Here is a 25,869-nt window from a genome sequence, read left to right on the forward strand (position 1 = left end):
AACTAAGTACCTTTTCTCTAAGCATGCCACCGTCACAAAAGCAACCATGCTTGCCATCCAATAAAATGCAGATTTTTAGACCATTGTGTTAACTTTCAACAACATATATCTTATGTAGGAATGCAGAGTTCTTCATAGATTGTTAACAGGCCTGATGAGCTTTTATTTCTTTTATTTTTTTATTTACCAAATGCTTTTTATTTCAGTCAATGGGTTTCATATTGTGTTTTATTTACCAAATTGTTACAACTGAATGAGAGCATCGACATGGGCTTAACAACAATTTCTGAAGCCTGTTGAACAAAAGGAAAAACAATTTCCGAAGCCTTTGGGTCCTAAAAATTAAAACTGAGGGCTTTAGAAATAAGGGCAGAGAGTTCTTGACTTCAGCCCAGTTGAACAAAAATATTTAAGCCCATGTTCATATTTTTAAAAAAAATTATCATAAACCAAAAAGAATTATTAATGATAATAGATAATTGAAAAAGTATATAATATGACATTATTTTAACTTTTTATTTTACTCAAATCTGAAGAATATTGGTAATTCCATACTTGAAAACACTTCTTCAAAAGTTAAAAGTATTATTTTTTAATTTTTACACTTGAAATAAAAAGTTATTTTAAAAAAATATTTTTTTATCGTAATTCATTATTTATGATATAAAAATAATCAACTCCAAAAAAAAAATTTAATCTAATAAAAATAAAGCACCTTGATAGAACAGTAGAGCAAACCGAACCTATTGGGAGTGGGCATATTACCAATTGGAGTAATTGAGCACGTGATTTAACAAACTACATTGAATGTTAAATGGGTAATAAAATTGTACTTGTCGAAAGGGTGTGGACATTGGCATAGGTTATGTATTTTTCACATGCCGATATTTACGTGCTGGCAAATCCTGTCCACATGGCTGAGAAAGAGATCTCCCTCGAAATGGGATCTTGGAACAAAGAATACGCCTTTACCAACACTGCTCCTTCGCAGGTTTGCTATATCTTTGTCAACTGATGTGACGTTAGAGATATTAATTAATCTGATTGAAATTTAAAAATATTTTTAATTTGTTTGGATTGGTAACAAATTAAGATTTAAAATTTAAAGTTTAAATGGTTGACGATTTATCTTTTATGATTTGGTAAAAGAAAAACTATTGATAGATGTTATAAGTGAGTTTGTCTATCAATGATGTTGTCTATGTACTTTAATTGATCAAAAAAATCTATTTTTAGGAAAAATAAACTTATCGAAGACTTTGATAAATGAAGGAATTTTCGAAAACCGTCCGAAAAGATAAAAATTTGATGGAACTAACTCTAACTTGAGTAGTGTTAGGAACCCAAAACGTGCCGAAATAAGTTTGCCCCACACTTTCCGTTTGATGCTAAGTGAATGATCTTTTCTAGTGGTTATGTATGCCTAACAAAGTTAAACACGGGAATGGCAAGGTTTGGCAAAAGCCGTTATCTAAGCTTGTTAGTTATATTTCGCCTTCCTATATACTTCGACAAATGAAAAAGGCCCACTCGGCACATTATTAATATCTTAGCTGTAATAGCAAATTATAAATTCATCGTGTGTTTTTGTATAATCGAGAATCAAAATATACTTGCATTGTATTTGTCAAATAAATACATTGTGGTATCTAAATAAATTAAATAATTTTTATGTTTCATTATTAAATTAATTATATATTTATGAATTCACCTAACTTGATTTTAAATTTAGTTGAACCCAGAATAATAAATGAATAGCATAGAGTCCAACAAATTTAGTTAGAAGATAAAGGGGGTGTTAAAATTGAAGTTGGTGGAAGAGAAACAAGTTTTAATGTGATTTATTTATTTATTTATTTTCTTGACAATTTAATGTGATTTAATACAGCTATGAAGGGGACCTCCAAACTCCACATCAATTCATCATCTCTTGCTTTATTTGTAGGACATTTATCTTGTGGTACAACTATTGCTCTTGGGCACGAGATGTTGCTAATTTTGGGACTAGATGTGCCATTCCCATTTGGTACATCCAAATCAATTACTATAGTTAAACAGTATTTAAGAGCTTTTAAATTTCAGAAATATTGAATATCTCATTGATTATTATTTAGAAATATTAAAATAAAATTTTAATTATAGTTGAGGATTAAATGAGATATTATTTATTAATTTAATGTGTTGTATCATTTCTTTAACATATCAGTGGTTAAAAGGATGGTTGTTATATTTAGAGATATCATATTTGAATATCAGCGACTGCTAAGTATTTAAGCGTTTGTTGTCAAATGATTAAGAGTTTTTATAACATATACTACCACTTATAATCATGCACATAAGATTAATAAATTTTTTATGCAATGCTCATTTTATAATAAAAATCAAAAGTTTAATGTCACCAACAACAAGTTGATTAGTGAGACAAAATTTTAGATTCCTTAAGTAATACTAGAGTTTTAAATACTGACGTTGTGAATTGAGTAAAATGGGTTGAAAGAATCACTCCCATAATGGGCATTTGCAATACCCAATTTAAATTAGTTAATTAATAGATTGTGTATCAATTATTAATCTAAAAGATACAATGTCTATTTTATAACTTTTGAAGGTTCCATTACCAAAACAATGATTTTATCATAATTTAATGATCATTTTGAACTTTGCACAAAATATTTTTCTTTTCGTGTTTTAAAGTGATATACAAGGGGCATAAACCAAACAACCTTGGTAATAAATAAATTATTGTTATTCGTTGAGGTCTAAAGTTTAAGCATCAGGAATACTAAGAGTATGACTATGTGAGCGTTCAATGTTAAATGATTAAGAGTTATATTAGAGTAGACATTATGTTGTATTTAGCTCAAATTAATAAAAAAAAGGTGATATAAAATGAGTAAATTACATTAGTTGATCATTCAACTATAAAAATATTTTATTTTAGTTATTGAAAATAAATGAATTACAAACAAGTCAATTCGATTTTTATTTTAATACCTCGTTGTTAATTTTTGTTAGTGATGTGTCTTCATATACTATTGACTCTTGTCATATTTTGATTTTTATCTTGATAAGATATTAAATTTAAACCTAAGTCCCCAACACTACTCTAAATTTTTACATTTATTAAATTGTTGACAATATAATATTTGAAGTAAAATTGAAACAAAAAGATTTTTGTATGACTAATTGTGTAGTTTACCCAGAAAATTAAAGTAACAGAATCAGTAGGTACTTACACAGCAATGGACAAGAAAATGAATACTAGGTTAGACAGTTAGGTCGTTAATCGTAATTTCGCAAAATTCTTGCATGTCTCATCAATCACCACAAACAAATATCCCATGAATATGATCCACTTTCCCACAAATTGACACTCAAATCCGATCATTTTTGCTTTTAAAATTTTAATCATTAATCATATCACCTTAATTTTCTACTAATCAAGTAACACCAGTATATTTATACCCTGGATTTTGTAATCCAATGGTGGATAAGTGAAACGAGAGAAGTGAGAAAGATAAGGGTTTTTTCTTCTTCTACAAACCATTAAAAAAAACCCAGTAAACCTCACTGGAAGTGACTCAGTTCGCAACTCCAGAGGAACTCTTTCAAAGCATCAAAGTCGAAAACAAGTAAACTTTGTCGCTAATAAAAAACCCCATCATCTGTTGCTAATAATTTGAAACAAAGTTTGCATTTTTGCTCCATTTTGGGTTTTTTATGTGAAGTTTGAGAGTGTTTTTTTGGTGATGGATCCACCGCCTATGATGAGTGATGGGGGATACAATCTAGCAGAGATCTGGCAGTATCCCGTTCCTGAATTTGGGATAAGGAAGGGCCAATTTGGGAATGTGTCGGGTCATTTCGTGGATCCTAATCGGGAGGTATCGGGTAATGATCCGTTGAGCTTAGAGCAGCGGCAGCAGAGAGGGGTTGGTTTGAGGAGGAGGCGTAATGGGGAAGATGAGTCAGCTAAGATTGTCTCCACTAGTAGAGGCAATGGCATGGTATTCATTTTCATTTCACTTTGTTTAATCAATTGATTTTCATTTTTTGTGATCCTCAATTCTACTAATTCACATATGCAAATGCTCTGTTATTGGCAATGTTGGCTTCATAATTTGGGCAGGATATTGATGATGGGAAGAAACTTAAAGAATCTGAATGTAGAGACGAGAATGGTGATTCTAAAGTTGAAGCAGAACCCAGTTCAGGCAAGCTAGTGGGACAGAAAGCTCAACAAGCTGAGCCACCTAAACAAGATTTCATCCATGTCCGAGCAAGAAGGGGACAAGCCACTGATAGTCACAGTTTAGCAGAAAAGGTAATTTGCTTTCATCATAGTCCTGAAATCATTTTGCAGTGTATAAAAACCGAGATTTCGTTACAAAAGACAATCCTTTATATTTCATTGATCTGGAATTGTTTGATTGGCAGGCTAGGAGAGAAAAGATTAGTGAAAGAATGAAAGTTCTTCAGCATCTGGTTCCTGGTTGCAATAAGGTATATACTGATGAAATTTCTAAACTGTTTCGTGCTATGAAATCTAATTTTGTGTATAAGGAAACCTATTGCCTGGTTTGCTTCTAATCCAAAAGCGTATCGAAATTTCTCTTCAGTTCCCCTGATTATGGCATGTTTAAGCCACTTGCTAAATAGTTTGTTGGATTCAGGTTATTGGCAAGGCTCTTGTTCTTGATGAGATAATTAATTACATCCAATCACTACAGCGTCAGGTTGAGGTGTGTATCCTTTTGCTTATCTATCACTGTATTTATTTTACATTTTCGCTCCAGTAATCCCGAACTTATATTCTGAAATGTTATTACTGGTGTTGCAGTTCTTGTCGATGAAGCTTGAAGCAGTTAATTCAAGAATGAACCATGCCATTGAAGTGTTTCCTCTCAAAGATGTTAGTATTTATTCTGTCGTTGACTATGTAGTTTTTATTTAATTAAACTTATGATCGAAAGTTTTATCACTTTCTTTTCTAGCTGCTAGCATCGACACATGCTTTCTACCTCCAAGTTTCATACATCTGAAGTTAAAGGTTCATAAGTCATGTTGAACTTGAACCATATTTGGCTTAGAATTCATGCCTGGTTGAAGAATAAGCCTTCTTGATAGTTGATGGCCAAAATAAGAAGAGCAGATCTATACCGTGTTAAACAACTAGTTTCTGTAGAAGTTTGTTGGTTGATCTGGTTTTCTATAATAATTGTGATTAGATTAGTTTTGGATTTAGATTTTCTGAAGATAACATGCTATAATGCTATTATTGTTACTCAAATCCGTTGCTTTGTGTTTGTGCTCTTAGCGTCTAGTTGTCGGCAGTTTAATATGTCGTCTTGAGTTCACACCTTACACGAAATTCTTGTTGCTATTTTCATTTGAATGAAATAGTTGTAGAAATCATTTCCTTTTTCCCCAGGCTTTGTATATGTTATAACAATTGATTCTGCATTTCAGTACGGGCAACAAACGTTTGACACTACTGCAATGGCATTTGGTTCGCAAGCAACAAGGGAATACAGTCGCGGTTCATCACCAGAGTGGTTGCATATCCGCGGTGGTTTCGATAGAACAACATAATCTTGAGAATTCCTCATCAATAGGCGATAAGAGCATTAATTTCAAATGATTCGTCCTTCAGTCATCATGCCCGAATAAGTATATTGCATCCTGGTAAACCAAAGAGAGTATATTTTCTTTCGCACAACATGAGGCATCGAGTCGCCATTGCCATCTAAAAGAATGCTAAAGTTAGTATCTGAACATCTTTGTTGTGTTTTGGAGAATGTGTTCTTTTACTCCATATATGAAATGTCAGGCTTTACGGCCTTCCCTGTACTAAATACCCGAACAGAATCTGCCAGAATCATTATTGTTGTTGTACAAGAAAGTTGCCTGTTCAGAACTACTGATGCTTACATGTTGAGTCAACTCTGTGTTTGTTAACAAATAAGATTGTAATAAATAAGTAAAGCCAGTTTACTGCTATCTGAAATTTTTTTGGCTTCGGCGCAATTTCTGCCGACGCTGCACCTTGGTCCGAGATTAAATGCATCTGCATATCTGATAACAGCGCCTCCTCCACCTGCTCGGCTGGTGTTTTTGTTCCTTGATTTGGACTTGAAGCACTTCTTTTATTTCATGGCTGCTGTCGTTTTGGCGAACAACTCCATCATTTTCTTCAAGAGAGCTGAAAAACTTGGCTAATCTCTGAGACAGTCTGCTGGCTCTCATTCAGTGATTCTTCATTGCCATCGTAATCATCGTCGTTCTTGTAAACTAAAAAAACCCCAGCCTTCTTCAGCTCTACGCCCTTCACATAGGGAGGGTTTTGAGCCGTCACTTTAATCTTAAAGCCATCATTCAACAATGAAACCAAGGGGCAATGAGCAGGATATCGACACAAGTGAACATGGTCTTGGTTCGTTTTCGGTACCCCAATCAAGTTCAGGACAGTGGTGTGTATTGCCCTGTCACCATCAAAGATCTGTGCTTGAACGTCCACCACAGCAGGTATACGATATCTTAGTTCATCTGGTACATGATGGTTAATGGAAACAACCACCATTAGTATCACCCCGGTGAGATCAAGGCTTTTGTGGCTCGAAAAAGTAATCGTATCTTGTGAAAGCGAATACGGAATTATACTTCCGGGCATGCTTAGATTTTTCAGATTCTTGAGATAAACCTTTGAGAGACTTTTCTTTGCTGCTGAAGCACATTTGCTGCAATTACTCATGTACAATGTCTTCAAGGATTTCAAGTACTCAAGGCCTGGAATATCCACCAACTTCACACAGTTTGTGAGGTTTAAATCTCTTAAGCCCTCTAAATTGGAGAGATCAGACAAATGCTCCAATGAAATACAGTTTGCAAGATTCAGATTCTCCAAACTCGAAGGAAGTGGAGGGAGGGACTCGAGCTTTTCGCAGTTGGGCAGCTGGAGATCTTTGAGAAGTGATAATCCGCTTAGGCACGATGGAAGTTTATGAAAATCGTTGCTTCCTAAAAACAGAACCTCTAAATTTGACAACTTCTCGAAATCATCCGGGATTTCACCACATATTCTCCAGGCCCAAGCGTCGAGTTCTTGTAGCGATGACAGATTCGTGAAAGATGACGGTAACGCTACTAATGGTGAATTTGGTTGCACTTGTGTACTGCGTTTCTCTCCTATTGTCAGTACCTGCAAGCTTGTGAGCATGCCAAAGCTTTCCGGTAATTCCTTCACCGCGGTTTCTTTCATGTATAAATGATGCAAAGACTTCAAATTTCCCATTGAGGATGGATGTTTATGAAGCTTTCTACATTGGTTCAATCTTAACGTAATAAGATTTTCCAACATCCCGAAAGACTTGGCATATTGGGAATAGAATATTTAAGTTTAATTTTTATTTTAATTTATAATAAAGATAAATTACGATATTATTCACTTAAAAAATTTCTTTTATGAAAATGAAGAATTTCAAATTTTGATATTTTTGATTTTGTGACTGGTAATTTGAATTTCACTTTTTCTATCGTGGTATATGTATTTTTATTCAATTTAATACTTGGATTTTATTTTTTTACTATGATAATTTTATTGTTTTTACTTAATACTTTGAATTTGACCTTATAATTAATAAAAACTAATTATTAGCCTATTAAAGTATAAAAAAATAACAGAGCACAAGGTTCTTAACCTTGAGGTCGTGGGATCGAGTCCCATGGAGGGCATTTCATAATTTGGAGGTCTTCTACAGAAGCTGCTCTCAACCTAGTGTTGCGGGCAGCCTACTATCTTACCTCCCCCTTACCTCATTACATATGGGAATAAGGAACATCCATTTTCTTTTTGTTTCGTTCGAATGCCCTTCTTTTTAATATCATCTGTCTGTGCCATTTGATGGATTTGATAATGTTTGGTGTGGCTAGAATCGAGGGGAATGATTTCCCCTAAACCCACATTCAAAGATCCATATTTTTTGGGATTTTGAATTTTTTAATATGGGTTTTAGTTGATTTTTCACGGTAGTCATATTGTTGATTTTTTTTGCTGTAGATGACAATAGTGGAGTGATTGGATCGACTTTTTGATAGTAACAGTGACTGATAGTAGCTTGTGACAATGGCGTTCTTTCTTAGCGGTGGCGATGCATGCTTGGTTAGGGTAAAACCCTAAAAATTTAAGGATATAGACTATTGGATCTATTTAGATCCAACGACAGGGATGGCAGGTAGTTGCTTAGAAAAGAATGATACCCTAATTGCTGCTTAGGCTAATCTGGTTTGAGCTTATAGTTGTAGACTTGGATTGCATATGGGTCTAATTTGTAATTTGGGCCAATCTTGTAACATATTAACAAAATAATATATATATATATATATATATATATATATATCTAACATGTGTTTAATATACTAATACTACCATAAAACCATAAATCAACTTCTAATTAAACGTAATTAACATTAACAATTATCAATTTTTAACAATTAAAATTGAGACGTATAATTTAATAAACAATAAAAACTCGAACAAAATGTAATGTTTACATATGCCCCTCTTTGTCCATTATCGGATGGCGAGAATTGAGCAAAGACCAAATAATCTATTTTGTTTGGCCTTGATGTTCTTTATGAATATGGAGTTCTTCATTTTGAGGTAAAGAATATGAAAACGACTTTGTTCCTTCTTGTTGAGGATGATAGATCGCATTTCGATGATCCAATCATGTATTTTAAGGACTTCAGTATAGCTGATAACATCGTTCCTTCATATTGAGGAAATATGGTCATGCTTGAATGACTGCATAGTTGAAGACAACGTGGCTCCTTCATGTTGAGGAAATCTAATTGCCTTTAGATAATTTGCCTTTGATGACGACATTACTCCTTCACGTTAAGGAGGTCTAGTCAGTAAACGACATGGTTCTTTCGTGTTGAGGATGTCTAGTCGTATTTTGATAATAGAGACAACACTTGTTCCTTCGCGTTGAGGAAGTCTAATTGTCCAGGGATAATTTGATTTTGTAAATGACACTGCTCCTATGTGCTGAGGAGATTTGATCACTTATGGGTGATTTGATCGATGTCAAATCTGATGATGACATTGCTGCTTTGTGTTGAGGAGATCTAGTCATAATTGAAAGATGATGGATCTACTACTGAGATGAATTTCCCGGATCCTGTAAAACAAGTAATATGATATGATTCTATACATATCATATGCATCATGTCCTAAAGATGATATAATGTGGTTTGATATGATGAATGTTGGATGCAGTTTTGTATGATTTAATTAGGGAACTATGACTTCACCGCTTTTGGTGAATGATCTTTAGTCATAGCAGATGGAGTTTCCCCTATTGTCTACTTTGATGGCCTTGGTCCCTATAATATTTAACCCTGGTGGCTAAGTCCCTGTACTACTTGGTGATAATGTCCATGTACTATTTAATGGTTAACTGCGGTAATCAATCTACTCACTGCTGCCTTTAATTCGCTTTATCTGATTTGATAGGAGAACCAAGTCCCTTGCAAAAAATCAACTTTTATTAAAATGATTTGAAGTCTAAACAAGTATATCCCCAATAAGAGTTTGCTTTAAAGGCAAGTTCATGTCCCAATTGTTTCCATTTTGATGAATTGATTGAAATCAGGTTGGTTCATGTCTTGATCTATCATAATGAACTACTAAGGGGTGGATTCATTTATATTTCCTGGAAAACACATACTTTGATATCCCTATACCCTAAACTTTCCTCAAAGCAAAGCATAATAATCCTTTTGTATAGAAAAATGTTATTAATCAATATTTTTATATGCATGAAACTTATGAACATAAGCGATAAAATATAATCAACTGGGGCAATCCTTTGAGTCACTTTTCATTCAAGGAGAAAGCAAACATTACAACAAAAACCAAATAATCATGATATCAAGTCTAGGAATCCTTTTATCTCTTTACCGGTAACCTCTTCCGTGGATTAACATGTGTCTATAGGATTCAGATCGTACTAGAGATGTTTGAGCATGAGAATCTCTCCCTTAATTGTGAGGCTTCTAAGGGAATCCACTATTCATTAGCCTAACCCTGAATATTTAAGCCATCTTTTACGAATTTTCAACTCGAATCCTCATTTGGTTTCAAGACGTCTATTTTTGAGTTTTCATCTTAAACCCCCATTTAATTCCTTATTTTTTTTATTTTTTCCATTTTTTTATATTTTCATATTCTTTTCTTTTTTTTCTCATTTTTTATTTTTTTTATTTTTTCAATTTCATTTCAATGTTTTCACTTCTTTTCTTTTCTTCATGTGTATTATCGCTTGACTGAATCATAATTCATAGGATTAGGTAACACATCTCCACCAATTTCAGTCAAAATCAGAGCTTCTCTAGAAAAGACCTTTTTCACGATTTAAGGGCCTTCCCAATTTGACATCCACTTCCGTCGAAAGTCATTTTGTATAAGGAGAATCATTTTCAACACCAAATCTCCCTCATGAAATTCGCGAGGTCTGACCTTCTTGTTATATGCTCGCATCATTATCTTTTGCTACATCTCGAAATGACAAATAACTCTAAACCTATTTTCCTCAATTAAGTTCAATTGATCGAGTCTATTCTGTATCCAATCTGCTTCCTCTAAATTAAGCTCCATTAGTACTCTTAATGAAGAGATTTCCACTTCGATTGGTAAAACTGCTTAAATCCTATAGACCAGTGAGAAAAGGTGTTGCCCTAGTCGATGTGTGAACAGAGGTACGATAAACTAGTAATGCAAAGGGTAACTTTTCATGCCATTCCTTATATGTCTCAGTAGTCTTTGTGACAATCTTTTTGATGTTCTTGTTTGTTGCCTCTATTTTCCTATTCATATTTGGGCGATAAGGAGTAGAGTTATGATATTTGATTTTGAACTTTATACATATTTCAACTATTTAGTCATTGTTCAAATTTAAAGCGTCATCTAAAATAATTCTTTCGGGCGTTCTATATCTGTAAATGATCTTTTTTTTTCAAGAATAGACAGACTACTCCCTTTGTGACACTGGCATAATATGTAGCTTCGACCCATTTTTGCAGTAATCGATGGCCACAAAGATGAAGCGATGCCCATTAGAAGCCTTTGGTGTGATTGATCCAATGACATCTATGCCTCACATTAAGAAAGGCCAAGGTGCAGTCATTACATGTAAATATGAAGGTGGCACATGAATTTTATCACCATAGATCTGACACTTACGACATTTACAGGCATAACTGATACAATCCCCTTTCATTGTAGACTAGTAATATCTTAATCTCATGATTTGTTTGGCAATTGTGAACACATTGGAATGTGTTCCACATATTAATTCATGGACTTCCTTGAGTATCTTCTTGGCCTAAGCTCTATCCAAGCATCTAAATAGTATTTGTTCTTTTTCTTTTTTTAGAGGACTTCCTCATCGAGTACATATCCCATAGCTAATATTCTCAAGGTTCTTTTATCTTTTTCAGTAGCTTCAGTCTGGTAAGCTCAGTATTTGACATATTGAAAGATATCATAATACCATGGGAGACCATATTCTTCATATTCCTTAATGTTACAATAATGAGCTGGAGCTTCTCTTATGCTAATTCAGATCGACATCATTCGAGCATGATCGTTAACTTTTAACATTGAAGCTAACGTAGCTAGGGCATCTATCATTTTATTTTCTTCACGTGGGAGATAAGTGAAAGTAATTACTTCAAATTCTTTTTTCAAATTCATGACCAGATTCTTGTATTGTAAAAATTTGGAATCTCTAGTCATACATTCTCTATAAAACTGATAAATAACTAAGTCCGAGTCCCTAAATACTTCTAGGATCTTAATTTTTCACTCAACTGCACCTTGAATTCCCATGATACATGCTTCGTACTCGGCCATGTTGTTTCTACATTCAAAAGCTAGCCGGCTAGTACAAGGATAATGATCTCATTCTAGTGAAACCAACATTGTCCCAATTCTATGCCTCACAACATTTGAGGCACCATCAAATTTCATTTTCCATACTTCAGCTCTTGGGGCCTATTCTTCTTTTACGTTGGAGATGCACAATAAGTCATTGTTAGGGAACTTAAATTTTATTGGTTCATAATCCTCCAATGATATACTTTCCAAGAAGTCTGCAATGTCACTATCTTTCACTTCCTTTTGGCTCACATAAACTATGTCGAATTTAGACAACAACATCTACCACCTGGCCATCATCTCAGTTAAAGCTGGGGATTCCATCATGTATTTTAACAGATCCACATTTGATACTAACCAAGTAGTGTGATATAACAAGTATTGTCCTAGTATTTTTGTAGTCCATACTAAGTCGCAACACAACTTCTCGATCGAGAAATATCGAGTATCGCAATTAATGAACTTCTTATTGAGATAATAAATGGCCTACTCTTTCTTTCCAGTTTTATCTTGTTGGGCTAGTACACATCCCATTAAATTTTCAAAGATCATTAGGTACATGATCAGTGACTTTGTTGGAATTGGGGGTACTAGAACTGGTTCTTTTGATAAGTAGTGATTGACTTTATAAAAACCTTTTTGACAACTATCATCCCAAATTCATGGGTTTTGCTTTCTCAATAAGAGAATATTGAATCACAGTTTTTTGTTAATTGAGAGATAAACTGGGTAATATAATTCAACCTTCCTAGGAATCCTCAAACTTATTTTGAATTTTTTGGTGGTGGTAGCTCTTGGATTGCTTTAACCTTGTCAAGATCTATCTCTATCTTTTTTCACTAACTACGAACCCTAACAATTTCCATGAAGTAACTTTAAAGGTACACTTGGCCGAGTTAAACTTTAATTGGTATATCCTTAACCTGAAAAATAACTTCATCAGAAAGTCAACATTCTCTTCTTTGGTTTGTGATTTGGCAATCATATCGTCCACATATACTTTTATTTCTTTGTGCATCATATCGTGGGACAAAGTGACCATGGTTCACTAATATGTTTCCCATGCGTTATGTTGAAAACATTTTGATGTTTCGATATAACAAATAAAGTATAAATGATTTTAAGATTTTATATCCAATTTTGAATATTCGATTAAATTATTCGAATATCAAAAATATATTACTCCAAGTTTTCAAATGTCAATTTTAATCCTTACTTAAGTGTAAAATTGTGTACGAGTCTTAAAATATTTTTGAAACAATTTTTACAAAATATTTCGAACCTTAATCGAGCCAAAAATGATTTTTACATAGGGATGTACCAATACACTCTTTGATGTATCGATACACACCAAACATCGAATGCATTTTGTGTACCGATACACAACCAATGCATCAATACACTCCTGGCTCAGGAAAACATCGAATGTAATTAGTGTACCGATACACCTCAAGTGTACTGATACACTAGGTTAACCAACGGTCAAAATATTTGAATTTTACACTAAGTGTACCAATACACCTTGAGAGTGTACCGATACACACACACTCCTAATTAATTTTTAAATGATAAATACACTATAACGACTATATTGACTTCACCAATGATCTCCAATGTTCAGAAGTGATTCAAGGTGTATTTAAACAAGCTGAGAAGCCATTGATCAAGAAAAAGAAACAACAATTAAGAAGAGAAGCTATAGAATCAAAAAGAAAGCATCAAACCTCATTGTTTGAGCATTTCAAGCTTATTTTCCATTCAATATTCATTTTGCTTTCAAGAACACTATTTGTGCTTAATTATATTATTCTTTAGTGTTTTTTTTTGTTCTAGAATTGTGCAAATATTCTACCTAGTGAGGTTTTTCTGCAAGTTTGCGAAATTTGTAATATTCTCTTTGGGAGAGAGTGTTCTCAAGAATTTGGGGTATAATTCTTGAGGGATTTGTAAGGTTACTCTTTGTCCTCAAAAGAAAGAACAAATTAGTGAATTTGTTGAAAAATCCTTAGTGTGGATAGCTAAGGTAGTGGAAGTAGACTTTAGTTGAGAAAGTCGAACCACTCTAAATCGCTGTGCAAATATTTTCTATTTTTTTGCAAAAGCTTCCACCAAAATTTTTAATTACCAATTCACCCTTATTGGCTATTTTGTCGATCGATTAACTCAACAATTGGTATCAGAGCCTTACTCATTTGAAGGTTTAATCACCTCTTGAGTCGATTCGGGAAGAGTTAAATAGATAAAAATGCCGTCTACTTTTGGTTCATTCTCCATAGAAGAATCCAGACCAATTGACGTACCTCCTTACTTCAATGGAACAAAGTATCGTCATTGGAAGAGGTTCATGATGATTTTTATCCAAGCACATGATATGGAAGCTTGGATGATAATCAAGAAAAGATATTCTTCTCCTACGAAGAAGGTAAAGAAGAGGAGTAATCAAGAACGGAAGAAAGCTCAACAAAACACAAAGGCTATGCACATGTTATGTTGTGCAATTGATCCATAAATTTTTAAAGGAGTTTCTTCTTGTTCAAACGCCAAGGAGCTGTGGGATAAGCTTGAGGAAATCTATAGAGACGAGAAATAAGAACAAATAACGGTGATGTCTCTATTAGCTCTAGAAGAGCCCAAGGTATCTTCAAACTCAAATAAATTAAATTTACGTTCTTTTAATGAGTTACAAGATACCTATGATGAATTATTTTTGGAGTTTGAGACCATGAACTCCAAATATAAAAAATTGATTTCTAAATTTATAGCTAACAATGATATTCTTTTGAAAGCTAAACTGGACTTAGAAAATCAAAATGAAATGTTGAAAAAAGAATTAGAGCTTTCAAAAATGAAATCTGAAAACTTTGAAAAAGAAATTTTCGAATTAAACAAACTTCTTCAAGAAGCTAAAATAGATTTTAAAAATCAAAATGAAATATTGAATAATGATTTAGAGCTTTCAAAAATGAAATTTGAAAGTATGAAAAAAGAAATTTCGATTTGAAAGTTAAGCTTGACCGCTTAACAAAAGAAAAATAGATTATTTTAAATAATTCATCTAGTTCAATAATGACAATATGCTCACATTGTCATTATCATGGTCATAAGGAACACACTTGTCCTTTAAAGAAAGAAAAACAATTTAAAATTAGACAAGTATGGGTTCCAAAAGGAACAAGGGGCATTGAAACTAACGTTCAAGTATCTAAAGCAATTTGGATACCAAAATCTACTTAAATGTCTCTTGTAGGTGTGTGGGAGCAATGGTGATGAAAGTGAAGATATTCAAAATGCTCTAGCCACACTTGAAAAAGGAATGGGTAACCTCTAAACTTAATATAATTATTTTATTTGGTTGCTCATTTAGTTTATACATGCATGAGGTTTTAAATCTTAAATAATTATGTTTATCTCATGTATGTTGAAAAATGCTTTATGATGAACAATCTAATTTTTTCAGTAATTTTTCATAAATCTAGTTCATCATAATAATTTTTAGTCAAAATTGTTTTTAAATGTAAATGATATCTCTTTAACAATTGATATCGATTTTTCAAATACTTTGGATTTACAAATTTTTGACCTTAATTTTTTTAATGTTTATGCATAGAATTTAAATTTTTTATATCAATTTTTAATGCATAACATTTTCAAAACTTTATGCATATGCACTTAATCTCAATAATCAACATTGCATACTGTTTTATATGTGAATGGGTTAAAGTATAATCTTTTGAATAATGAATTTGAGAAAAGGTACAATGTCTTATTTTAAATGGTTGCAAAATTGATTGACATTGCATCTATTTTTATTATGCTTGTTGGTCATAAAATAGAGACATATACATGGTGCATATAGATTCCATTAATATGACTAATTTATGCCTAGTTGCTAAGGATGAACATGATAGTTGGTTATGGCATAGGAGACTAGGACATACTAGCATGGGTATTTTACAAAGACTAATTCAAGGAGATTTAGTAAAAGGATTGCCAAAGCTAAAATTTGATAATGATAAAATATGTGATGCAAGTGCTAAAGGAAAACAAAAAAGAGCTTCCTTTAAATCCATTAATGATGTATCAACTAGTAAAGTATTACAATTGATCCATATAGATCTTTTTGGGCCAATTAGGACTGTTAACTTGGGTGGAAAACAATATTGTTTTGTATTGGTATATGAGTATTCTAGATATAATTGGGTTCTATTTTTAAGTACTAAAGCTGAAACATTAGAAAAATTCATCACATTTGCAAAAGTAATCCATAATGAAAAAAGTTAATCCATAACTAGTATTAGGAGTGATCATGGTACTGAATTTGAAAAATCTTGGATTTACTGATTTTTGTAATTCTAATGGTATTAGCCATAATTGTTCAACACCTAGAACCCCTCAACAAAATGGAGTTGTTGAGAGGAAAAATCAAACTTTAGAAGAAATGGTTAGAACCATGCTTTGTGAAAACAATTTGCCAAAATATTTTTGGCCTGAAGCCACAAATAACGCTTGTTATGTTATAAACCGAATAATGATTAGGCCAATTTTAAAGAAAACTCCATATGAACTTTTCAAAAATAAAAAGCCTAACATTAGTTATTTTCATCATTTTGGATGTAAATGTTTTGTTTTAAACAACTGTATAGAAAATCTTGGCAAATTTGATGCTAAAAGTGATTAAGGAATTTTTCTGGGTTATTCCTTAAATTCTAAAGCTTATCGAGTATTTAATAAAAGATCTTTAGTGGTAGAAGAGTCTATACATGTTGTTTTCGATGATAATCCCCTTCCGAGGAAGGATTCTTGTGTTGATGATGACGTAGGTATTGTAAAAACAAATGACGTTAGACATGACGTTGGAGAACCATCATCATCAAAAGAAGAATTGAAAGATTAGGAAACTCAAGATGTTCTCGAGAATCCAACCATTGAAGAAAGGGAAATCTCTTACCTAAGAGAATACAACTATGTCAAGGATGTTGAAATTATAGGTGATCCATCCAAAGGGGTAAAAACTCGATCTTCTCTTAGAAATATATGTAATTATATTGCATTTATCTCATGCATAGAGTCTAAGAATATTGAAGAAGCATTAAAATATGAAAATTGGATTATGGCTATGTAAGAAGAGTTGAATCAATTTGAGAGAAGTAAAGTATGGACATTAGTTGAAAGACCTAGTAATAAATCTACTGTAGGTACTAGATGAGTATTTAGGAATAAGCTTGATGAAAGTGATAATACAGTAAGGAATAAGGCTAGACTTGTTGTTCAATGCTATACTCAAGAATATGGCATAGACTACGATGAAATATACGCTCCCGTAGCTAGGATGGAAGCAATAAGAATATTATTAGCATTTGCATGTTTCAATGAATTTAAATTATATCAAATGGATGTTAAAAGTGCATTTTTAAATGGTTTTATAAAAGAAGAAGTGTACGTGGAACAACCTCCAGGTTTTGAAGATTCAAAATTTCCAGATCATTTTTTAAATTGACAAAAGCGCTTTATGGTTTAAAACAAACTCCTAGAGATTGGTATGAAATATTGTCAAATTTTTTAATCGAAAAAAGTTTTTTAAAAGTGAAGGTTGACACTACATTATTTTTAAAGCGAAAAGGTAAAGATTTATTTGTAGTTCAAATTTATGTTGATGATATAATATTTGGTTCTACTAATGATGCTCTTTGCCAAGAATTTTCTAAGCTAATGCAGAGTGAATTCGAGATGAGCATGATGGGGGAGCTCTCATTTTTATTGGGGCTCCAAATCAAGCAAAGAAAAGATGACATCTTCATCAATCAAGCAAAATACGTCAAGGATATGCTCAAAAAGTTTGGATTGGAAGATGGAAAACCCCAAGCCACTCTAATGAGCTTATCTACAAAGCTTGACAAAGATGAATGAGGTAAATGTGTGGATGTTAAATTATATAGGTCTATGATTGGCTCTTTATTTTATCTAACCGCAAGTAGATCAGACATTATGTTTAGTGTTTGCTTATGTGCTAGATTTCAATCATGCCCTAAGGAATCACACCTAAAAGCCATTAAGAGAATCTTTAGATACCTTAAGAACACTCATAGTTTAAGACTTTGGTACCCTAGAGACTCTAGCTTTAGCTTGCATGCATTCTCTGATGCGGATTATGGAGGATGCAAAATAGATAGGAAAAACACCTCCGGTATTTGCCAATTCCTAGGAAATATGTTGATTTCATGGTTTTCAAAGAAACAAAATTGTGTTGCATTATCTACCACTGAAGCAGAATACATTTCAGCCGGTAGTTGTTATGCACAAGTTTTTTGGATGAAACAACAACTTTTAGATTATGAAATTGAAGTTAGTACCATACCTATCAAGTGTTACAATACTAGTGCTATTTGTCTCACTAAAAATCTCATCCAACACTCTAGAACTAAGCACAATGAAATTAGACATCATTTCATTAGAGATCATGTCACTAAAGGAGATGTAGTTCTAGAATATGTTGATACTTGGCATCAATTAGCTAATATTTTTACAAAACCTTTAGATAAAGAGAGATTTTGGATACTTAGGAGAGAATTAGGTTTAACTAACGTACTTTGACTTGGTGTTTAAAATAATTTTAGCACTTTTAATTATAATTGAAAAATGCTTATAAAAATAATACTTTTGATTGCATTCTTTGCTATTAGTTAGGGGGAAATTACGATCTTTAGTAAAAATTAATTATACGTTCAAATAAAATTTAAGGATAGATTTGATTGATTGAACATTGTTAATTTTCGATATATGAGTTGCCAATACCACTAGAGCTAATAATTTAGCATTTTGAGTGTTTAAATACATATTTTAATATTTGTGTGCATAGTGCATCGATACCTATGTATCGATGCATCATCTCTATGTATCGATACACTATGATAGTGTACCGATGTATTCCTTGAATGTGTATCGATACACTCAAGTGTGTACCGATACACTCATCGGGTTTTAGGCTTAAAATCCCTAAAATTCATTCATTTTGTCAAAAACCCTAAAACATACTCATTGTCATCGTTCCTCTACAAATCACCCCACTCTCTCTTTTGCTTAAAATCAAAAAAATCTAGTCGGAATCCAACTGTTCTTCAACTTCTAAACCTGTTAGAATCATCAAATACGTGCAAACATCATCTAATCTCACTCAAATCCGAAAATCTTCAAGGTATTTTTCTAAAACTACTATTTTATTAATTTTGAACTTAGGACTAGTTTTAATTAGTTCTATCGGACATTACTCATATTATGTTTCTAAACTAGATTCTACAACTAATTTCGTCAAAAACACACAATTTTTATCAATTTTTTTAAATTCAAAATAATAATTTTTTTTTTTGATTTTAAAATTATTGTTTTTGATTTAATTATGTTGTTTTCATGAAAAATATACATAATATGATTTTTCAAACATCATTTGCAAAATAGTTATCAAATTTGCCAATTAGGATATTATTTAGAGAACCTTGATTATTGCAGACTCATATTAAGTTTTGGGATTGATTACATTGCATACATGTGTTTTATAATTGCAGGTAACCCTATCCATTCCGATTATGTCTAAACGCCCTAGGTTATCCTCTAGTCGGTCTTCAAACCAACCTAAAACCGACCTCCCATTCCACCTCCCAATCTAAATCCAAAACCCGAATGAACTGGAAATAACAATTCTAAATTCTTGTTTTAACCAGCCTGGTCGTAGACAAGATCTCTACCATAGGCATGTTAATTTATTCCAGTCATATAAAATCCGTGAAGAATGTATCCCCTCTATCCAAGCTATGGTCGATATAAATTCGAATATATTCATACTCTTAAATCTTGAAAATTTGATAAAGTCTTTCACCTCCAGCTCATCGTTTATCACCAACTAGTCCGCATTTTCTATTCCAATGCGGTGTGTGTCCAAAACGAGTCTCGTACTGAAACCGTAGGTATTCGGTCTTATCTCTTAGGCCAATTTGTTTACATTAACTCTGACACAATCGCTTCCACCTTTGGGTTAGATAACGAGGGTCTAGACAATGTAAGAGAGATTGTAGCTACTCCCTATAAAGCCAAAGCTAGTGCAAGTACACTTTTAACCTATCACGAGCGTTTTCTTCACTTAATCATCTCTTGGTGGTTTAGACCATCCGAAGGTAGATTTTCTACGCTTAGAGTACTAGATCTTTGGTGGATACAATGTATCCAAAAGAAAAAGAAAATAAATCTGCCACAAATCATCTTTGGTGAGCTAGTCGAAACCGTGAACAATGTCCTGTCTAAATATGTTGAAACCTTAGTTTACGGTTGTCTTCTTAGCAACCTGTTTATCAAATCCAACCTTAGGGTCTCACTTGATATAGGCATCCCGCTTAAGAACCAAATAAATTTCACATCCTTAAAGAAATCAGGATGGTTCGGGGATAAAGATCATTGGGTTCGATACAATGAGAAAACACCGGGAGCTAGCTCTTCATAAGCTCCTCCGGCACTGACAGATGATGATGATCCAGAGCTTCAAGAGCTTATGTGAGATATTGAAGATCACATACCCGATGATGAGCCGACACAACAAGAGAGTTAGATGCCTCCATACTTTCGATCTTTTATGAAGAATCTTGACATGAGGTTTGCATCAATCGAGTCCCATTTAACTGCTAATAACGAAGCGATGAATAATCGATTTGATGCTATGGACGAAAAGGTCAAAGTGCTAACACGTGATGTGGCCAATATATGGGCACATTTATCACCTCTTGCTCCACCGATAGATGATTAGACCTTCTTTCTTGTTTTATTTTCTTTGGTTGATTTAGACCTTAATTGTTAAAACATTTTGGATGTTTTTGGATTGATATGTTTTGGATGTTTCAATGTTTGATTTTAATATTTGGTTTGAACTTAAATGCTTATATATATATATATATTTGGTTTTGGTTTTTTGAATTTGGTTTGATTACTTTATGTTGGTTTTTTTAGATTTTGCATCATTTACATTTTAGTTGAATATGACCAATTTATCATTCCACATTGGTTATGAATATTGATTTTGGAACTAATGACTAATCTTTCTCTTGATTGTGATCTTAGCAGCTTAAGCTTTATCTAAATATCAATTGGCTAATTTTCTTATAAACTTGTTTAAAACGTTTTATAGGGTCTTTTTGATTTAATAAAAAGGGGGAGAATAAAGTAAGAGGGAGTAGTAATTTTCAAAATTGATTTCAAAAATGATTTTCAAAGAAAATCTTAAAATTACTTAAATGTTTTGTTATATCAAAAAGGGGGAGATTGTTGAAAACATTTTGATGTTTCGATATAACAAATAGAGTATAAATGGTTTTAAGATTTTATATCCAATTTTGAATATTCGATTAAATTATTCGAATATCAAAAATGTATTACTCCAAGTTTTTAAAATGTCAATTTTAATCCTTACTTAAGTGTAAAATTGTGTATGAGTCTTAAAATATTTTTGAAATAATTTTTACAAAGTATTCCGAACCTTAATCGAGCCAAAAATGATTTTTACATAAGGATGCACCGATACACTCTTTGATGTATCGATACACACCAAACATTGAATGCATTTTGTGTACCGATACACAACCAATGCATCGATACACTCCTGGCTCAGGAAAACATCGAATGTAATTAGTGTACCGATACACCTCAAGTGTACCGATACACTAGGTCAACCAACTGTCGAAATATTTGAATTTTACACTAAGTGTATCGATACACCTTGAGAGTGTACCGATACACACACGCTCCTAACTGATTTTTAAATGATAATTACACCATAACGACTCTATTGACTTCACCAATGATCCCCAACATTCATAAGTGATTCAAGGCGTATTTAAACAAGATGAGAAGCCATTGATCAAGAAAAAGAAACAACAATTAAGAAGAGAAGCTAGAGAATCAAAGAGAAAGCATCAAACCTCATTGTTTGAGCATTTCAAGCTTATTTTCCATTCAATATTCATTTTGCTTTCAAGAACACTATTTTTGCTAAATTGTATTATTCTTGATTGTTCTTTCTTTGTTCTAGAATTGTGCAAACATCCTACCTCGTGAGGTTTTTCTGTAAGTTAGCAAAATTTATAATATTCTCTTTGGGAGAGAGTGTTATTAAGAATTTGGGGTATAATTCTTGAGGGAGTTGTAAGGTTACTCTTTGTCCTCAAAAGAAAGAACAAATTAGTGAATTAGTTGGAAAATCCTTAGTGTGGATAGCTAAGGTAGTGGAAGTAGACTTTAGTTGTGAAAGTCGAACCACTCTAAATCGCTGTACAAATATTTTCTATTTTCTGCAAAAGCTTCCACCAAAATTTTTAATTGCCAATTCTCCCCCATCTTGGCTATTTCATCGATCGATTAACTCAACTCGTTCTTTAATCTGAATGACATCACCTTATAGCAAAATGTGCCCTACATTGTCATAAATTTTGTCTTCTTCATATCTTCGGGGTCTATCTTGATTTGATTTCACCCTAAAAAGCTATCCATAAAAGAGAAAAGAGCATGTTTAGTTGTGTTATCAATCAGGGTGTCAATATGAGGAAATGAGAAGTTATCTTTGGGACTTGCATGATTATGATCCCAATAGTCAACGCACATTCAGACCTTCCCATATTTCTTTAGAACATGCATAATGTTAGCTACACATTCTGGATATCTGGACACCTGTAAGAATCCAACATTAAATTGCTTTTTCACTTCTTCCTTTAGCTTTAACATGTCTGATCTTATTCTTCGAAGCTTCTACTGTATTGGCTTACATTCTTGCTTTATTGGTAGTTTATGTAGTACAATGTCTGTATCCAAACCTGACATATCCTGATACAACCAAGCAAACACATCTTTGAACTTATGTAACATGTTTATGAGGTATTGCCTTCTTTCTGCTAAGAGCGAGGTGTCAATCTTGACCCCTTTTTTATCTTCCTCCATCCCCCAGATTCACCGTATTAGTCATCTCTTAATGAGACAAAATCTATTTATTTTCTTGTTTAATCATTCTGATAAGTTCAGGGTTTTATTTACATTCTTCATCATCCTTATAACCCTCATATTCCTTTAGATACATATCATTTTCAAAATCAATATTTGGTTAAAAAATATCATTATTTGAGCACTTGTATCTAGAGACCTACGAATAAAAAAGAATGTGTTCGGGCTATGGAGAAGAATTCAATTATATTTATCAAAAGAATAGTTGTAATAATGTAATAAAGAAATAAATAAAATGTTTGATATAAAGAGAATGAGTGAAATGAATTACTTTGAAACGAGCTTGTAGAATATAGGGAGTAGTTCAACAGTATAGTTGTTCAAATCATATCCAGGAGGACAAGGATGAATCAAAGCTCGTGAACATTCAGCAGTTGATACATCTGTGATAACATTGATGCTCAAGTTTTTTATTTTTATCTCAACTTCTGCAACACATGGGTGCTCTAACGTATCAACCATGAAGCCCCTAGATGAGAAGGTCTGAGTGATGTACAGTATAACCATAGGCTCCCAAGCAATATCCTGACCACCTATCCTTGCCATTCTTCTTTCCCTAAGCTTTTTTGGCACCCCTAACCCTGTCCTGATAAATAGTTTTATACCTAATTCCAAAGCCATTTATCTTGGACACCGGAGCCGGACCCTCAATGATTCATTATAACCTTTTACTGAATCATTTTCCAACTCAAGCTCCATGAGCTATGGTTTCTTTCAACTGTATTATAGTGCTCTTTGGTAGTCTAGGGGAGGGCATATTCTTTTCCTCGAACAAAACAATTAGTATTAACAAACTTCAAAGATTGGAATAATGATTCAAGTGCATTCTCATTTACCTCCACATATGGTTCATCAGTGGTATAGACACTTTGATTTCTTTTTCAGCTTTGACGGTCACCAAAGTTCTTTTGGAAATGAATTGAAGCTTCTATTGTAATGAATAAGGAACTACACCAGTCATATGTATCCACGGTCTTCCTAGCAAACAGTTGTAGTTTGGATGAATGTCCATGACCACAAACTCTACATTAAATGTAGTTGGGCCAATACGGAGGGGAATTATAATTTTACCCGTAATGTTCCTTTTAATTCCATCAAATGCACGAATAGTGTTTCCACATACCTTCATGTGTGAAGTCTCCACGGGGAGTTTATTCATTGTTACCCATGACATGACATTCAAAGTTGATCCATTACCTATCAACACTCCAGAAAGAATAACCCCTTTACAATGAACAGTTATATGCAACACCTTGCATCTACCTTTCCCTTCCTCATGTATCTCTTCATCATAAAATAGATGAAGTTGTCAGCGTTGATGTGATTTACCAACTTATCAACGTGTTCTACTGGTATATCCTTTGGCACAAATGTCTTATTCAACCCTTTCAACAACGTGTTTCGATGTACCTCAGAATGCAGAAGAAAAGATAACTTCAAAATTCATGTCGGGGTCATTCGGAGCTGATCTACAATGTTGTATTCACTGTGCTTAAGAAATTTTAGGAATTCTCGAGCCTTCTCGGTGTGAACAAGCTCATTCACCCGAGATTTCGATACAGAAGACAATCCTTTATAATTCATTGATCTGGAATTGTTTGATTGACAGGCTAGGAGAGAAAAGATTAGTGAAAGAATGAAAGTTCTTCAGCATATGGTTCCTGGTTGCAATAAGGTATATACTGATGAAATTTCTGAACTGTTTCGTGCTACGAAATCTATTTTTTTGTGCATAAGGAAACCTATTGCCTGGTTTGCTTCTAATCCAAAAGCATATCGAAATTTCTCTTCAGTTCCCCTGATTATGGCATGTTTAAGCCACTTGCTAAATAGTTTGTTGGATTCAGGTTATTGGCAAGGCTCTTGTTCTTGATGAGATAATTAATTATATCCAATCACTACAGCGTCAGGTTGAGGTGTGTATCCTTTTGCTTATCTATCACTGTATTTATTTTACATTTTCGCTCCAGTAATCCTGAACTTATATTCTGAAACGTTATTACTGGTGTTGCAGTTCTTGTCGATGAAACTTGAAGCAGTTAATTCAAGAATGAACCATGCCATTGAAGTGTTTCCTCTCAAAGATGTTAGTATTTACTCTGTCGTTGACTATGTAGTTTTTATTTAATTAAACTTATGATCGAAAGTTTTATCACTTTCTTTTCTAGCTGCTAGCATCGACACATGCTTTCTACATCCAAGTTTCATACATCTGAAGTTAAAGGTTCATAAGTCATGTTGAACTTGAACCATATTTGGCTTAGAATTCGTGCCTGGTTGAAGAATAAGCCTTCTTGATAGTTGATAGCAAAAATAAGAAGAGCAGATCTATACCGTGTTAAACAACTAGTTTCTGTAGAAGCTTGTTGGTTGATCTGGTTTTCTATAATAATTGTGATTAGATTAGTTTTGGATTTAGATTTTCTGAAGATAACATGCTATAATGCTATTATTGTTAATCAAATCCGTTGCTTTGTGTTTGTGCTCTTAGCGTCTAGTTGTCGGTAGTTTAATATGTCGTCTTGAGTTCACACCTTACCTGAAATTCTTGTTGCTATTTACATTTGAATTAATTAGTTGTAGAAATCATTTCCTTTTTCCCCAGGCTTTGTATATGTTATAACAATTGATTCTGCATTTCAGTATGGACAACAAACGTTTGACACTACTGCAATGGCATTTGGTTCGAAAGCAACAAGGGAATACAGTCGCGGTTCATCACCAGAGTGGTTGCATATCCGCGGTGGTTTCGATAGAACAACATAATCTTGAGAATTCCTCATCAATAAGCGATAAGAGCATTAATTTCTAATGATTCGTCCTTCAGTCATCATGCCCGAAGAAGTATATTGCATCCTGGTAAACCAAAGAAACGGTATATTTTCTTTCGCACAACATGA

The 25,869-nt window shown here is 33.1% G+C and overlaps 1 protein-coding gene across 2 annotated transcripts; it reads left to right on the top strand.

Moving 5' to 3' along the window:
- Positions 1-3,384: 3,384 nt before the first annotated feature.
- LOC120149108 (transcription factor BHLH089-like) lies at positions 3,385-25,831 on the top strand. Of its 2 annotated transcripts, none has more exons than XM_039162003.1 (6): positions 3,385-4,007; positions 4,130-4,324; positions 4,438-4,503; positions 4,674-4,742; positions 4,841-4,912; positions 25,613-25,831. In XM_039162003.1, the coding sequence occupies exons 1-6, from the start codon at positions 3,750-3,752 to the stop codon at positions 25,733-25,735; spliced, it is 783 nt and encodes a 260-aa protein (XP_039017934.1). In that variant the 5' UTR covers positions 3,385-3,749; the 3' UTR covers positions 25,736-25,831. The 2 variants fall into 2 exon arrangements, with proteins under 2 accessions (XP_039017934.1, XP_039017932.1); XM_039162001.1 differs by lacking the exon at positions 25,613-25,831 and adding an exon at positions 5,470-6,000 and having other exon boundaries at positions 3,394-4,007.
- The last annotated feature ends 38 nt before the right edge of the window (positions 25,832-25,869 follow it).

This window comes from Hibiscus syriacus, unplaced genomic scaffold, assembly GCF_006381635.1.
Source record: "Hibiscus syriacus cultivar Baekdansim isolate YM2019G1 unplaced genomic scaffold, ASM638163v2 tig00110988_pilon, whole genome shotgun sequence".
NCBI classification, from domain to species: Eukaryota; Viridiplantae; Streptophyta; class Magnoliopsida; order Malvales; family Malvaceae; genus Hibiscus; species Hibiscus syriacus.